The following is a 16776-nucleotide window of genomic DNA, read 5'->3' as shown; positions in this document are numbered from 1 at the left end:
ATAGAATTCAGAGCCAGACCACAGTGTAACAAAGCATTTATCCAAGTTCTTTGGAAGATCTGGCCCCTAGACCTGCCTCGAAATCTGTACCATGAAAATTTACACAAAAGCAGAGAAACTGGTATAATGATTCCCCACGTACCCAACCTCAGCTTCTGTCCATCTTGTTTCATCTACCAGCCCTCTTTTCTTCCCCCTCAAGTATTTTAAAGCAAATTTCATACACTATGTTATTTCACCCCCCAGTATTTCAATATCCTGCCCCTCTCAGGACTGTCAAACAATAAATACCCAGTATTCACTACCGGAAAATCAGCAATGTTATTTTTAATACAGATGTGGTACAGAATGTTTAATTACAGCAGGGCAGAGTTTCTAGTTAAATAAAATTAAAAACCTTTATTTTCCCAAATATAAAATTACTAAATTAATGTCTCAAAAGAAAATATAACATGGTGAAAGCTTTAAATTACACCACTATTCACCACAGGATTTATGATTTACCAGTTACATACTCCACCACTTTGGCAAAAGGATGAAAATCTTAAAACAGTTTATAAACCTAATATAGCAAAGACTGTATACATCTCCATATTGCACTTTTTTATGTACAAGAATAAAACAGTAAAGTGTATTGCATATACTAAGAACAGCACAAATTTTTCACAAACTTATGCAGAAGCTGATGTGAGTATTAAAAATGTAGAAATGTGATAATGTATATACAGAATGCTGAGACTGTATTAACAAACTCTATGTACATAACAATATACTGTACTACTTTTAAATTTTTAGCATAGTTGTGTTTATTAATACAGGCCTTTGGTTCTAAACTGCCTGACTAGTTTTAGGCTCACATAGTTTCTTAAGCTGTCATACTTTTTAAATGCAAGTAAATGAGTATAAAAGCACTAAACCTCCTGGTTCACTGGTACAAAAATTACAATGGTCAGTTTCCTTAGGTCATCAAAAACTAGTCACAAAAATAATTCTTGTATTCATCCTGAATGTGCCACAGGAAAAAAAAATATTTTCAAGATTTTCCAGCTTAGCCTAGAGGCAAAAGGTTACCCCAGCCTCAATTTCAGTGCTACTGTCCCTGCTATGTACATTCTAGAACACTCGTTTTCTCTAGGCCATTTAATACTACTCTGTAAGGAAGAATAAAATTTAACTCCAGCTTAAGAGTGTCTACCACACATCTCTGTTAAGACATAATGAAAACTTTGAATATTGCCAGCGAGATTTAAAAAAATATGTGCACCCTCTTACGACTCCTCTAGAAAATGTGCTAAGAAATAACACAGTTCTTTATCTCCTTTCTTTCCCATTCCCCTTGACTTCTTGTGCTCGGTCTTCCCTGTGTCTTGCACGGGCCCAGTGATTAGCTTTGGAAATCATCCTGAGTTTGCAAATGACAAAGTAAGTCCCCACATGTGGTCCATGAGGCGAAATCACACAACTGAGGATGAGCTGGTCATCCCATGAACCATTGTGCTTGTTGGAGTCCCACTGATGGCATTGAAGATGTGAAGGGAATTCGGCAAAACGCTCGTCTTCTCCTCCAGGGGGCAAATCTCGAGGCACAGAAACACAATATTACCGAAGTGTAATGCCCTGAACAACATTTCTAAAAATGGTGCATTTCATGTCACACGTAATTTATTATCCAACGGTCACCGTTACTATGAATGATGGTGCACTCAGATAGTTTGGCTTTGGCAGTTTGCAGAGGGATTGTGTCAGCTCATCTAGTAAATGACCTTTTCAGATCAGGATTATAAGGAGAAAGTCAAGAACAACATGTTTTGTTTCCTTTACAAGTTAGTGAATGGTGAGCCTTCTAGACTCACCAGATTATAAAGCAGCTTGAAGTCAAGATTATCTTACATATGCTTGATGGGGACATGACCTAGCCTTGTGCTTTGGAAAAGTCTTTTAAAACGAATCTGGAGCATCTGTGTTTCTCTACTGGCTCCTTTTCTCAGGCTCTTACAGATCTCCACCCTGGGAAAGAGATAGTGGCTGCCCCTCTGACCTGAACAAGTCTCTTTTCACACTAGGTAATGCAGGGGAGAATTCTAAATGCAAGACTTGACCTGTTGCCAGGCAGAAACTGAGAATAACATACACACTCAGAGGCTCCCCTGGAAAAACCAAAATCAGGGCTATTCCAGGTCACGACCCTTTTTGCTTAAGGGTTCAAAGGAGTTTAATCTTCACAGTTGTTGGGATAATGAAAAGTTTAAGGTGCAGTTTAGAGCACAGCACTGCATTAAATGTCATAAAATCTGGGGGTTTACTTTACTATTTTCAGCCCATAATTTTTTTCTTTTCTAGTGCCAAATGCTGGCACCCACTGATCAAGCTCTCCATTCTGTAGGAATCTGGAGACTTATGGAAAAGACCTTGAGCTTTCTCTAAAAACTTGTTCCCATGAGACCTTCCCTTTCTGCTTAATTACAACATATTTATTTCTTTATTTCCATTTTTTTCCTACTTTTCTAAATCCCGAGAAGAGGGTTGCCTTCTTTTGCATATGCATTGTCACTATGCCAACGTCTGCAGTTGTCCAAACTCAGAAATAACTTCGTTGGAGTCAGTTTATCAAGGTTCAGAAAAATAAAATTAAAAAACGACATTACCATCCCATCTGAATGTGTGAGCATGGAGGAGAAAAAAAGCAAGCAAGTTAAAGCTTAGACATTTAAGCTAGTTTCCTGCAACAGAAATTTCCTAACTAAATCATCATGTGATATGTTAACTGATACAAATGGTCCTAGCTTCCATTTTGCAAGAGTGAAAGACAATAATGTAGGGAACAGACCAAAGTAGTTACGTTTTATTAAGGTTATTAGTAGTGTTAGCACTAATTATAAAGACTGGTACTGTGACTGGAATGAAGTCACTCTGGTTGATGGACAATGGACCCCTTGAAAAACAATAATGTGGAAGCTGCTCTTTGACATTCACTTGGTTCCCTGGGCAGCTGTCCCTCTCATGACTAGTGAGCACACATAAGTAAGTAATCCTACTGAAAGGAATTCATACAGGAAGACGATAGTAGCCTTGTAATTAGGAAAGATGCCAGTAATGACAAGGAATACAGAGGTAGCCATGAAGAATCCACTGGGGCACCCAGGTCAGCTGTAAATAGTCAAAAATTGAACAACTATTTTTTTTAAATAGTAAAAGACATTTAATGCAACAGATAATTCCTTAAATCAGGTTAGTCAACTCTGTTCTTTCAAAGGACTGGGTGAATAAAGAAAATTCTAGGAAGAGTATGGGTATTTCTTTTTATGTGAGTTTTTTTTTTGTTTTTTGAGCTAGATTCGAGTGGGGAGGGTCAAGCTTACAAACTGTGGCCACCTCTAAGAGCAATGAAGAGGAGGTGGGCGCTGCTCCCCTCTGGTCATGTTAGATACTAACCAGTGGGCAATTTGCTAGCTGTTCCCCCAGTAACCTGTGGTTAGATAGTAGCCGCAGTGTAGTATGTTACATTATTCTTCAGATATCAAAATTCTGGAAGGATGTCAGAAGGTTTAGGCCACCATAGGGTGTACTTGAGACCCCACCTGATGCGTGCTCCCTAAAAATGAGAAGAACTCCAGGCTGACACTTACCTGCTCATGCATGATTTCAGAAAGCTCCTTTGCCATTTCCCTGTAGTTGGCCTTCATTTCTTCCTGATACTCTAACTGGTCCTCTTTAATCAGCCGTTCATTTACTGCTAAGGCTTGACCACAAGCTTCCACAAATTGCCTGAAATGGTGCGGGAGAGAAAAATAAAGGCACGTAGAGGACAAAGAAAGTCTAACTGGTGGTATTGCTTTCTTGAATGAGCATAGACATGATCAATACTTGAAGAGAAAAAGACATTTCCAGTGTGCTTTACCTGAAAACTTCTTTAAGCAACTTCACTTTATTGTCAGGATATCTTTTTGTGTTTGTGTCATCTAAGAAAGCTCGGGCATATGCCAGTGGACCAGCGTTGACCTAGAAAAAGAACAAAGATTTTAAGCTATGTTATGAAGAAAATTTCCATTATCATTGATTTAGTTTCAGTTGGCAAGTACTAAAAATGCTGTCTGAGTTAGTCATGACCCCTGCTCTCCAGGAACTTATGACCCAAAAAAGAAAACTAAGAAAAAAGCTTATATTGTTATATGTCGTTTGATTTTATCATCTCAGCCATTCTCAGGGCACCTGTGATGATGGTTCATTTTATGTAGGAAGAACCAATGCTTGGAAAACTTAAGGACCCATTCAAGGTCAAACAGCCAATAAGCAAAACACCTGCGATTGGAGTCCGGGTCTTCCAATTGGTATTTGTGCTGCACTATGCTAAAAGGGCGATCAGTGAAAAATTGAAAAATACAGGATATATGCTAGTTTTTAAAAACCAACTTGAATTGAATTGTGTAGACAGCCATGGGCAAACTGATTTGCTATCCTCAAATGAAGTAACAATCTGAAGTGTGCTGGAAGGCCAAAGATTAGGGGCATTTAGCAACATGGTGAGTGAACCAGAACCCTGCATCTCTCTTTTAATGAGCCAAGAAGAGTTCTCTGAAGTTGGGTAAGTCAGGAAATGCGGAGAGAAGGAAGGTTAGACACATTGGATGTGAAGGAGAAAGTTCCAGGCATCTGAGACAGCTTGAGAAAGGACTTGACCATGTGATTACTGCATAATTTTTCCTGGGAGCTCTGGTGGGCTTGGAAGGTAAGTAAGTAGGGAGGGCTGTCTGTCTTGTCTGTCACTGTTGGCAAAGAGGAAGGGCTGTGATTCTGATCCATGGTGTGCAGGACTTGTACAGTAATGGCAGGAGAACTGAGCTGTGCGAGTTCACACCAGAGGTGGGGAGACAGATGGCCACTGTGGTTAGAGGTGGGTCCTCTGAGACAGTAACAAGTAGCTAACCTTCTGTGATGACTGGATGTGTTATCACACTGGATATGTGTGGGGACCCATGTTAACAACCTGAAGATGACCCAAATGACCAATTATCCAAAATGATACAATATATTCAATTTTAAGAAGATGCAAAGAGGAGATGACCAAAATGACCAATTATCCAAAACGATGCAATACATTCAATTTTAAGAAGATGCAAAGAGGAAAGCTGATGAGACTCATAAGGTCTCATAAGGTCAATCTTGGAGGGTAGCACCATGAAGGCACCCTGATGGCTTTGTCCTGTACAACAGCAACCCCAATGAGGCTCTTGGTCAAAGAATTACAGAAATACACAAATAAAATGATAAAATTAATTTCCTCTGGCTCCAACTTTGTTGTTACCTTGGTGGGCACACACGTATAAACTTAACCTCCTCATTTCACCATGGAATTCTTTGCTTTTCATGATGACTGAGCATTTATAAAACTCTAAGGTCACCACCAAATGACAGGGCACAATTTGCCCTTTAGAAAGCTCAACCTTCCCAGCCCTACCCTTACTGGTATCCACACCCCTCTGCTGGCCTTTCAATAGAGGCTGAATGTTCCCAGGCCATGTTATTGAGTGGTTTTGTTTTTAACTGCAGAAAATTGTGGCCTCTGGCCCCATTATGTAACCACTCACATTGCTGGAATATTTATCATATTCACTTGATAACTTATTTAAGCACCTAAGTCTTTTGGGCCATAAGGGAAGATGTTAAAAACATCTGTAAATACTTTCATGGAGAATGACAATTAGAAAAATATTAGGCAACAACTCAGCATGAATCGAATAAAAAGTTGACAAAAATTGATTTCAGAAAATGAACCAAGAAAATCCCCAAATCTGTATACTACAATCTACATGTAACTTTCGTTAACACACCCTTCTTGAAAGAGAAAAGAGTTGGAGATAGGGAGATACATATATACACACATCTGTATGTATACATACAGACATATATATATGTAAAATAAGTGCTAGAGTTATTTATATGCCCTTAAAAATACCAATAAAGCAAGAGGATACTAGTCACTGGACAGAGGTGATTTAACATTTACCAGTTTCCTTGGAAACCATATAAGTAAGAAATCTTTTAAAAAACGTATTATTGCAGTATAATATACAAGCAGAAAAGTGCATATAAGTGTACAGCTTGATGAATTTTCACAAACTGAACATATTTGTGTAATTAATACCTAGATCAAAAATGATTTTTCCATAAATGGGTGCACAACACTTGGGTAGCTATATGGAAAAGAACATATTTTGATCCCTATCTGCTACCACATACAAAATCACTTCCAGATGGATCGCAGATCTACATAGCAAGGAATGCTGAACAAAGGAGGAGAACATAGGAGAGCATCTTTGAAACAGATTTAAGAACAGCTTTCTTAAAAAGGACACAAAAAATGCTACCAATAAAGGAAAAATTGATTCATTGGGCTATAGTAAAATGAAGAATTTCTGTTAATCAAAATATACCACTAAGAGAGTGAAACTTAAGGTATTTTTTCAGATACAATTTTCATAGAACCAGAAATGATAGTTTTATTTTAAAAACCTACAGCTACCCACACTTCTTTATATTTAGAAGAGTCTTGATGCTTCCAATTAGGCACCTAGAATTCCCCAAATTACCAAAAAATCAGGTTAGTATGGAGAGCTGTCTCCTGCCCCTAGCTGACAGCTTAGCAAGAATGACAGCTCTTGTAGGTAGAATGGGGTGGGGTGGGGGCCCTAAAGCTATTGCCCGCTCTGGTATCAGGAGAAACTGCACAGACACTGGGGGGAGGTAACAGGGATCACCTGGTAAGCCAGGGATCTACACTAGACCTTGGTGGTGTGAATGACTTGAAATTTACCGATGTCCAAAGGAGCCTTTCCTCTGTCCTTGCGTGGTTTGGCTCACCTGAACACTCACGCTGCCCTGGAGTTTGAGCTGCAGTTTGATCATGTCCACTTCGGCTGAGGAACACAGCTGCCGGAGCTCAGCCACTTTCTTACTCATCTCATCAATGGCCACTTCAATGGGGTTCAGGTCAGTGTGGTGTTGGTACATGACGGGGATCCGCTTCTTTACGTAAGGGAAGCAGTGTATTGCTGCAGAGCGACAAGTCTCAGAATTATTCCATAGCTTGCATGATCTTTACTATTACTGAAGTAGAAGTAATTATTATTCCCATTTTACAGATAAGAAACCCAAAGCTTGCCAAAGTCATATGCCAGTATTTTGTGGAACCAGAATATTGTCTTCCTTTATCACTGTTTATGTTTAATGACAAGTTGTATCATATGAAGTCAAGAGAGCTGGGTCATTGTTAACCTTTAATGTGAGAAGTTTGTCTTTGAAGAAATCACTTTATCATTCCCTGCTCAATTTTCTCATCCACGAATGCCCTGCCTTCCGTGGAAGTTGTGAGATCTGAATGAGCAAGTAGGTATAAGATGGCTTTGATGGGCCGGCCCGGTGGCTTAGCGGTTAAGTGCACGCGCTCCGCTGCTGGCGGCCCGGGTTCGGATCCCGGGCGTGCACCGGCGCACCGCTTCTCCGGCCATGCTGAGGCCGCGTCCCACATACAGCAACTGGTGGGATGTGCAGCTGTGACATACAACTATCTGCTGGGGCTTTGGGGCAAAAATAAATAAATAAAATCTTTAAGATGGCTTTGAAAATATAAAAAAGACTAATCAGTTTTGAGATACCACATTCAGATTAAGTCAGAAAATAGATCGTATAAATATCCTTGAGAAAATTCATTTTTCTTCATAGAACAACTCTGAATCACACACTTAAGTCTGCACAAATCAGAGAAATCAATGAAAAAAAACAAGTGAAAATATATTTCCAAGCAAAGTATTTTATGAACCACAAATTCATAAACTGTTGGAGTAGTACTAATAACAAGATACTTTGAAACGTAAATGAATAAAAAATGTAAATAGAAACATTTACTTTTTTAATATAGTTTTTTATAAAAAAAAATCAATGTCGTTTTCATTTACCATAATTAGATAAATGAACATATCAACAACAAAGAGTTACATTTAAAAATGAACAGCTGAATTCAATTTGGGTCTGTTTCATAGTTCCACTCTTTATATGGTATGTAAATATCTATAATATTCTCATTTAACATATATTAACTAATAGATATGTAGATATATGCTTAAAAGCTTACTTTATTTTTTAACAAGCAAAAATAGGATGGGAGTGTTGTGTCCGGATTCGTTACTATTTAGTAAGGGGCTGGGGAGGGTTTATTCAGAAAGGACTTATTACAAAATGAGAAAACAGGGCCCTCCCCATAGAACATAGAGTTCTGATGGGTCCCCCAAAGTCTGGAGAAAGCAGGAGAAGATGTTCAACTCAATGCAACTTCATTTGTCACCCACTCACAAACCTCTTCTAGTCTCTAAATGTTTTATCAACCTAAGACCAAGGGACCATGTCTCCTATTTCTTTTGCGTTCCATGCAGACACACAGTTTTTAGGTGGCAGCACTGGGATGGATAAATCCTCTTTTAACTGACGGCTCCTTTGATAGTGTGACAAGAGCGATGCATTGCCGCTTACCAGCCAAGGAGACAGAGAAATGGTCCTCCAAACAGAGGTGCAGCAAGATGTGACAGACTGATATGCTTTATAGAGGAGTGCTACAGCATTCCCATTTGTAAAAAAGAGGTACCGATGGAAATGGTACTTGCGTTTCTAACAGCCACGTCAAAACACATGTAATTAGTCACAGTGTTTGAGGGCCATGGTGCGATGACACTGTTATTTCAGAGAGGAAAACTATCTCCAGGGATGTTTGTGAGGTGTCCATGATTACGTCCATTTCACTCAGTGTGAAAGTCCTGAGTCACTGCTTCTTGTTATGGTAATTAGAGACACAAAGAGGCAAAGAAGAGGTATAACGATACAGAAAACTCGGGAGTCTGTGCCTGAGCCTACCAGGTCCATGTGATCTGGGACTCCCCCTGCCTTCTTTGCTGGATCATCTCTCCTCCTTTCCCTCAGGCTCACTGGGCTCCAGCCACATCAGGCTGCTGGTCGTCCCCTGGTCCCCTGAAGGCACTGGACACAAGCATCCCCGCTATTGGCCTTTGCCCCAGCAGCTCCTTCTCCTTTCAGATGTTTGCATGACCCACTCCCTCATCTCCTTCCAGTCTGGACCCAAATGTCATCTCCTCAGTGAGGCCTACCCCAGCCACCCTATTTAAATGGCAACCCTCTCAACTCCTCATTTCCAATCTCCTTTCACTCTTGTCCAGAACACATATTACTTTCCAACACAGGTATATTTACTCATCATGTTTACTGTTTATCATCTATCTCCTCCTGCTACTATCTAAGCTGCATAAGCCAGAGAGCTTGGTTTTGTTAGTATGCCAAGTTGGAATACTGCCTGTGCTCAATATATTTTGCTGAATTAATGAATGTATTACTGCCCAAATGACTAAATGAAAAAGGAAACAGGCCTGAAAGGTGGAAAATTAGGTGACAGACTGAGCGATCCATCACATTATTAATAAACAGCCCATATTCGTGATCTGCAGCCCTTTAGGAAGGAGGATGAGGAACAGATAGCTGAGAAGTGTGGGTGATTGTACAGTCTGGTTAGACTGAATAGAAGGTGAAGGGCAAGAGAATATTTCCCAGCTGAGTTGGAGCCTGGCATGATTTGCAAGACTTTGGAATGGTGATTGGGAAGAAACTCCACGAAGTTCCATGAAAAAAGGAAAGGAGGGGATTGTGCTGGGAGGCAGGCTCAGAAATGTACTCCAAAGGGGCTTGGAGGGTGATCGTTAGGTTTTTCAAATGATCACACAATTGCAGCTAACTGAACCATCCAGGAAAGTGAGCCTTTGCTGGGTTCAGAGGGCAGTGAGGGCCGGGGTGTTCCTAAAGCTTGGAAGACCAAAGGTCAGGTTTGAAGCAAAGCTATAGAAGAAGAACCTAAAAGATTAATAACATAAGGGAAAACTTGCAAGCTCAAAGTCTTCAGAATATCCTGGGCTGTGTGTCTTTAACTGAAGGCTGATACAGAGTTTACATGATTTTAGTAGTATTTTTATAACCCCTTCTCTAAATCTTTACACTGCTCAGTAACTATCCTTTCGATATTTTGAGATCTTTCAGGGCAATAATGGCAGCTGTTTTTGTGTGTTTTGTTGCACTATAGTCCCCTCTTGCTCATCATCAACTGCAAAAGGCAAGGAGCCCGATGGTGGGTGTGATCTAGCAAAATGAAGTAAATTCTCTTCCTTCCTGGGTAAAATTTACAAAATTCTTTAACATGAGATGGATAGTATAACTCATTTTACAGATGAGGAAACTAAGGCACAGAGAGGTTAAGTGACCTGCCCAAGGCCACACAGTGAGGATGGGACCCAGGTCTGCAGGACGCAGGCCCAGGCTCTGCACTGCCCACAGCTGTGCAAGGTGGTATTTCCCGAGCTGACAACATGTGTGCTAACTCTGCCACTCTCTGCAGTGGATTTACTCTTTGCCCCTCAGAGCTTTGCTTATGTCCTTTATCTAATCTAAAATATTTCTGTGAAAAAAATGGTAAACTGTAACCTTCAAGGAAATCTGGCCAGGGAAAACACCGAGTGGTAACTGTATGAATCAGCGTGCTACCTGAGCAGAACAATCGTAATGAAAACCCTGACCCTGACTCATCAGTGAACTAGGTTTATTTAAAGCAGCAGTTCTCAAACTTGAGTGGCATCAGATATCTGCAGGGCTTGGTTAAACACAACTAGCCGGGCCCCACCCCCAGAGTGTCTGATTCAGCAGGTCTGGGTGGGGCCGGAGAATCTGCATTTCTAACCGGATCTCAGGTGATGCTGATGCTGCTGGTCTGGGAACAACCTTTGATAAGCACTAATATAAGGAATCAAAGTCATCAGAGCTATAGAGATAAACATTGTAAGCTGGTAATTCTCCTAAAATGACTCCATTTAGAAATGTGAGTTATCTTGCTTAATAAGAATTTGCTACGGTGTCCATTAGAAAAACAATTCATTTACATATGGGGGAGGGACACTATTGTTTGTGCTTATCATGTTATCTTATTCTAAAAGCAGGAGTAGGGACTCTTTCTTTAAGAATGTAGTTATTCCTTTTTTTTAATTTTAACTTTTATCTCAGTTCCCTCATAGGAAGGGTGAAAAATTCCCCTGCAATATGCTGTTCTGAGCTATTTTATAATGAGCCATATTCTTTCTTTGGTAACAGCTTTACTCAGATAGCAATCACATACCACAGAATTCACCCATTTAAAGTGTACAATTCAATGGTGAGAGAGGAGCCTCATTTCAAATGCAGCATCTTAACAATGCCCCTTTCATTTATTACGATAATATTGCATATTATCACACAGATGGAATACTTCTAGACAAACAGTGGGTGCTTTCCCAGTTCGACTAAACTATGGCTACTCTGAAAAACTTGCCTAAATAGTGGATATAGACACGCCTGGCATTCTGAAAAGGCCTCCCCACTGATTTTCTTTCTTTCTCTCTCTCTTTTTTTTTTTTTGATTCTTTTTTGTGTGTGAGGAAGATCAGCCCTGTGCTAACATCTGCCAATCCTCCCCTCTTTTTTTTTTTTTTTTTGCTGAGGAAGACTGGCCCTGGGCTAACATCCATGCCCATCTTCCTCCACTTTATATGGGATGCTGCCACAGCATGGCCTGCCAAGAGGTGCATCGGTGCTCACCCGGGATCTGAACCGGCGACCCCTGGGCCACTGCAGTGGAGCGCGTGCACTTAACCACTTGTGCCACCGGGCCGGCCCCCCCTCCCCCACTGATTTTCTTCAAGTCAAGAAAGTGTTTTATTTTAGGTTACCCCAGTAATGTTGCTGACTCTAATCTGAGAGTAGATGGGCCAAGCTCCCCCAAAGAAGATAAAAATCACTCCCAAGGCGACTTTGTACTTGTCAGGAACTGGGAAATGATGAAAAATATATTTCTGAGAATGGGTTATCGACGGCTAAACAGTGCCAAAGGATCAACAGCTGCAACAGTTAAACAGGAGGCCTCTGAATGCAGTGAGCTTCCTGGTACTGGAGGTATTCAAGCTGAGGTTGGCTAACCATTCTCAGCAATGATGCGGGAGGGATCCAGCCTCATGTCCTATTTATTCACTCAGCCTAAAATCTCTGAGCAGGTCTGTGCTGGGTGGGACCTGTGCGACAGAAATATATAAGGGGTCTCTTCCCAGGAAGTAGGCACAGGACTTGTGTGCAGAGGCTCTAGACCTGGGGGCCACGGGCCTAGAGAGGGGTCCACATGGGTTCTAGAAGGAGTCTGTAAATCACCTGAAATTATGTGCAAAAGCATTCTGAGGAGGTAAGGGCCCACCGTTTTCATCAGATTCTAAAAAGGGTAAGTGACCTTACATTGGATATGAACTTCTGGTCTGGTGCAAGAAAAAAATGCAAACAGATAAAAAGAAAAATGTCATGAGTATTCAAAAGTAAGCATTAGATAAACGTTAAACTGATATGGATAAGTGGGGAAAGTTAACTAAGCTTCTGGACCCCTTCAGAGAGCTCTTTATCCTGGTGTCCAGGCTGACGTCGGGATGTGATTCTTAAAGAAAGGAGCCGAGAAACGGTACCTGTCAATATGGTGCGCCGTTTGCACTGCTCCTCGACCCCACCCTGCCTCTTCCCAGTCTGAGTGAAAGGCATCTCAAACATGAAGCGGCGGATGTTATGAGATCTTTCAAACTCTGTTTTCCTTTCTTGCAACTCTTTTTCATCAAAGAATGGGATCACATGAGTCACCTGGATATAAGCATACTTGGAATCCAGATCCTTAGGGTTGACCTTCAAATGAATAAACAAAATGGAAGATTAGTGCTATTTCAAAGCATGCCTAAGCTATGTTTTTCCACTTTTTATTAGTAAAAGTTTTGTAAAAATTCAGGAAAGTTGGAAAAAATAGTATAACAAACACTCACACACCCACCACTTAGAAAAACTGCTAATACTTTGCTATAATTGTTTCACATATACACACACATATACACATATGTGTCTGTAGACACACACGTACATATAGACATTTTTTCTAGCTGAACCATTTCAAACTAAGTGGCACACATCATGACACTTCAGCCACGTGGCTGAACGTGAGGAACATGTGAACATCAGGAACATGTGTCCTAAACATGAGGACATTCTCCTCCATAACCACAAAACATTATTGTACCTAACAAAACTAACACTAATTCCCTAATATCACCCAATACCCAGTCTATATTAAAATTTCTCAAATGTTCCCAAAATGTTATTTATGGCTATTTGTGTCTGAAACAGAATCTAATCAGTGATAACACTTTACATTTAGCTGATACGTCTCTTTAGTCTTATTTAATCTAGAAGAATTCCTCACTATTTTTTTTTCATGACACTGAATTTTTGGAAGACATCATGCTAGTTTTCTTGTTGAATGACTCCCCATCTGGATTTCTCTGATTGTTTCCTAAACTGTACTTTTACATATTTGGCTCAGAGAGAAAAATGTTTATTTTAGTAATAATGTTTAAAATCTAGGTCCCCAAATTATAATTAATCTGTAGACAGATTAGATGTAAACAGATGTAGATGAATTAATTTAATACAGGTACAGACTAATTAATCATAAGCTTAGTTCCTGATTAAGTCAGCACATAAATGCCTTTAAAACTACATTGCCAGAATTAGTGGTGCTCTAACTTCTGTGACATGCTAGAAAATTAAACATGGGCATTTTCCATACAAAAACAAAAGCCAACTTATTAGGGAGATGAATCAGTTTTGCACATATTAATTGCATTCAGGCTCCTAGAGCAACAAAAGGGACATGAAAGAAATGACTGTGCAGAGAACTTGGAGACTGTACTGGACTCAGGGCAGGCCGACAAATGAGCCCACGATGGTTTTACTGGTCTCAAGTTATCACGCATTACTGTTCTCTTAACACAGATGTTTGTGAAAAGAAACGAAAAATAGATGTGAAAGTGCCTTAAACTTTGGCAGTTAAGAAAATACATAAAGTCGCAAGTTATTTTTCTATTAGAAAAAGCTAATCATTATAACTGTATCAAACCTATTAAAGTTAATTTTCTTTAGCAGAAACAATTTAAAAGCAGTGGAAATGAACATTCTTGTCTCTTTTTCAGTGGTATTTCCCCAGTCTTCACTTTCAAAGTTGTACGTATGTATCAGCACAAGGAACGGAGGGCTGGTGTTTAGGGGAAGAGAAGAAGGTCTGGTAAGTCTTTCAGCTGCTGCATAAAGGGCCACATATTAAAAGGGGAAGAAGAACACATGAGAACCTTGAGAAAAGGCCACAACGTTAAAGCCACAGATTGACCCCAACAAAGGTTTTGGTTTTAGAGAAAAAGGCAAGTTGGACCTGAATAATTTGGTCTGGGAAGAAAGTAGGTCTTAATAAGGTTGTGCTGAGGTTTCTGGTTAAAAATGGATGAACGTGTGCTTATCCCTTTTCCTTTGTGCAACTCTTAAAATGACAGTAAAGAATTGACCTGCAAGGACCAATAAAAGAGGACAGAAGCCAGCAGTGATGAGAGATTGTAATGAATTTCTGGACGGCAGGTGCTTGGAGGTGTACTACCTGACTTGGCAGAGTGGAGAAAGTTCTAATCTAAGTTCCCACGCAGAGGGGTAAGAACAAGTGAGTCAGTGCAGCCCTCAGAAGCCTGCTGCTATAGACTGAATGTCTGTGGCCTCCCAAATTCATATGTTGAAATCTTAACCTCCAATGTGATAGTATTAGGAGGTGGGAGGTGATTAGGCCCGAGGGTGGAGGCCTCAAGAATGGGATTAATGCCCTTATAAAAGAGACCCTACAGAGCTCCCTCACCCCTTCCACCATGTGAGGACAGTGAGAACACGGCCGTCTATGAACAAGGAAGCGAGCCCTCACCAGACACCAAATCTGCCGACGCCTTGATCTTGGACTTCCCAGCCTCCAGAACTGTGAGAAGTAAGTTTCTGTTGTTTATAAGCCACCCAGGCTATGGTACTTGTCAAAGCAGCCTGAATGGACTGATATCATAGAGGACCAGCACAACGATGAGGGATACTGGGAGAGGCGTGGGGCAGACACCAGGGCGAGTGGCCCGAAGTCTATCTGAAGTGGTAGAACTCCAGGTTCCATTCCTTAGTCCCTGCCCCACAGGAAGCAGAGATTGTCCCTTGGAGAAACTGGTCTGGAAAACATCTAAGTGGATTTGCCAGTCTCAGTGGAAAGCAGGGGTAAGGTATCGAGCAGAACAAAGGGAGAGAAGGTGAAAGGCTGCAGGCTTGTCTCCTGCATCCAGAATTCAGAATTACCCCCTTCCTCGTCCCCTCTCTACCACCTGGGCAGAAGACTGGAAGATTCTTCTCTGGAGAAAACGAAAGGCCCCAAGGAAACAGATTCTAGACATTGGGGACCCAAAGCAGGGCTCAGGACGGAAAATGAACTAAGCATCCTCCAAAATAATGGACGTAGACACTGGTAGAGGTTATCATTGCTGGATAGTGGGCAGGAGGAACGTTTTTAATGCAAAGAACAGGAGCTCTAGCTTGGCCTGACTTTCAGGAAACAAAGGGCACTCAACTTCCTGGAGATGTCCTCAAGACAGTGGGACATACAAATATACAGGAGAAATGTGTAGGTTCAGAAAGGGTCTTCATAAGAGCAATACAGCAGAGGACAGCCTCTCTAAATAGAAAGTAGATCTCATTCTGACAAATGTGCTGGTTAGTTAGTTCATTCCTTGGTCTGTCTGCCTGCCAGTCCATCTGTCCATACATCCAACAATTGGTCAGACAGAGTATCAGGTAATATGCCAGGCACTGTGCTAAAGCCCAGGGAAAAGTGCAGCAGGAAACAGAACCTTGGACCCTACTCTTACAGAGTTTCTAAATATATGGACTAAAAATGGTATATCCTTTCAGATATTAATTATTTTGTAAAAGAATATCTTTCTAAAATTATGAAATAAAGATTTGCTTCATGGATATCTGAAAAGCACAGAAAGATATTAAGAAGAAAAAAAAAATACACTTGCCACTCAAGGCCAACCATTCTTAATTTTTTCCTGGGTCTTCTCTTTATCTATACACATTCACGAACACATAATATATGATCCATCACATATAGTTAATCAAAACAATATTATATTGCTAGGAAACGTTTCCAAACATGGTCGTACCTTGCCAGAATCCTGTATCATTTTGACATTTTCAGAACCAAATTTATCTGAGTAAAGTTTAAGGAGTCTCTGAGAAATTTCTGACAGAGGCGTGAGTTTGGGTTCTTTGTAAATATACTCCTTTCCATCTTCGTCTTCAAAGAATCCCTGTGACATAAAGCACAATTAGAGCTATCCCCAAATGCAAGCCCAGGCTTACCACCCAGGAAGGATTCTTTTGTTATAAGTGTTTAAAAAAAAAAAAGGGAATGATTCTAAAATAAAATCCTACTTAGACGTTCTGAACAGGAAGGAAAATGATAATAATGTGAAGTCTAGGTGCAAAGATAAAGAAAGAACACAGAATTGCAAACTCATTCAAGAATGCTGTCATTACGTGTTGAGTGAAATGAAAGATTGGGGATTCAAGAATGTGTTCTCTCAGTGAAGTCTAATGATGGGATTCAAGCCTATTTCACATTCCCAAGAAGCAGAACTCACTAGGAAAGGATTCTGCAGCCTGCTATAGGCAGGCCTCAGAATGCACACACATCCCTCCTCCTGACCTGTCCCACCTACACAGGATTTTTTTTTTTTTTCGGTGAGGAAGATCAGCTCTGAGCTAACA

General features: G+C 40.5%; 1 protein-coding gene across 7 annotated transcripts in view; it reads right to left on the bottom strand.

The window, feature by feature from the left end:
* Positions 1–309: 309 nt before the first annotated feature.
* Positions 310–16776, bottom strand: part of DOCK9 (dedicator of cytokinesis 9) — a 283377-nt gene continuing 266910 nt past the window's right edge. For all 7 annotated transcript variants that reach the window (XM_004423131.3, XM_087435895.1, XM_087435897.1 and 4 more), the window contains 6 exons: positions 16170–16316; positions 12579–12789; positions 6859–7049; positions 3899–3999; positions 3627–3765; positions 310–1577 (listed from right to left, as the gene is read on the bottom strand). In XM_004423131.3, the coding sequence (XP_004423188.1) occupies positions 1455–1577; positions 3627–3765; positions 3899–3999; positions 6859–7049; positions 12579–12789; positions 16170–16316 (912 nt within the window). In that variant the 3' untranslated portion in view covers positions 310–1454. The remainder of the gene's footprint in view (positions 1578–3626; positions 3766–3898; positions 4000–6858; positions 7050–12578; positions 12790–16169; positions 16317–16776) is intronic.

Source organism: Ceratotherium simum, chromosome 10 (assembly GCF_057802395.1).
Source record: "Ceratotherium simum simum isolate JZ-2026a chromosome 10, ASM5780239v1, whole genome shotgun sequence".
In the NCBI taxonomy this organism is placed as follows: Eukaryota; Metazoa; Chordata; class Mammalia; order Perissodactyla; family Rhinocerotidae; genus Ceratotherium; species Ceratotherium simum.
This window is presented reverse-complemented; position numbering and strand designations above follow the sequence as displayed.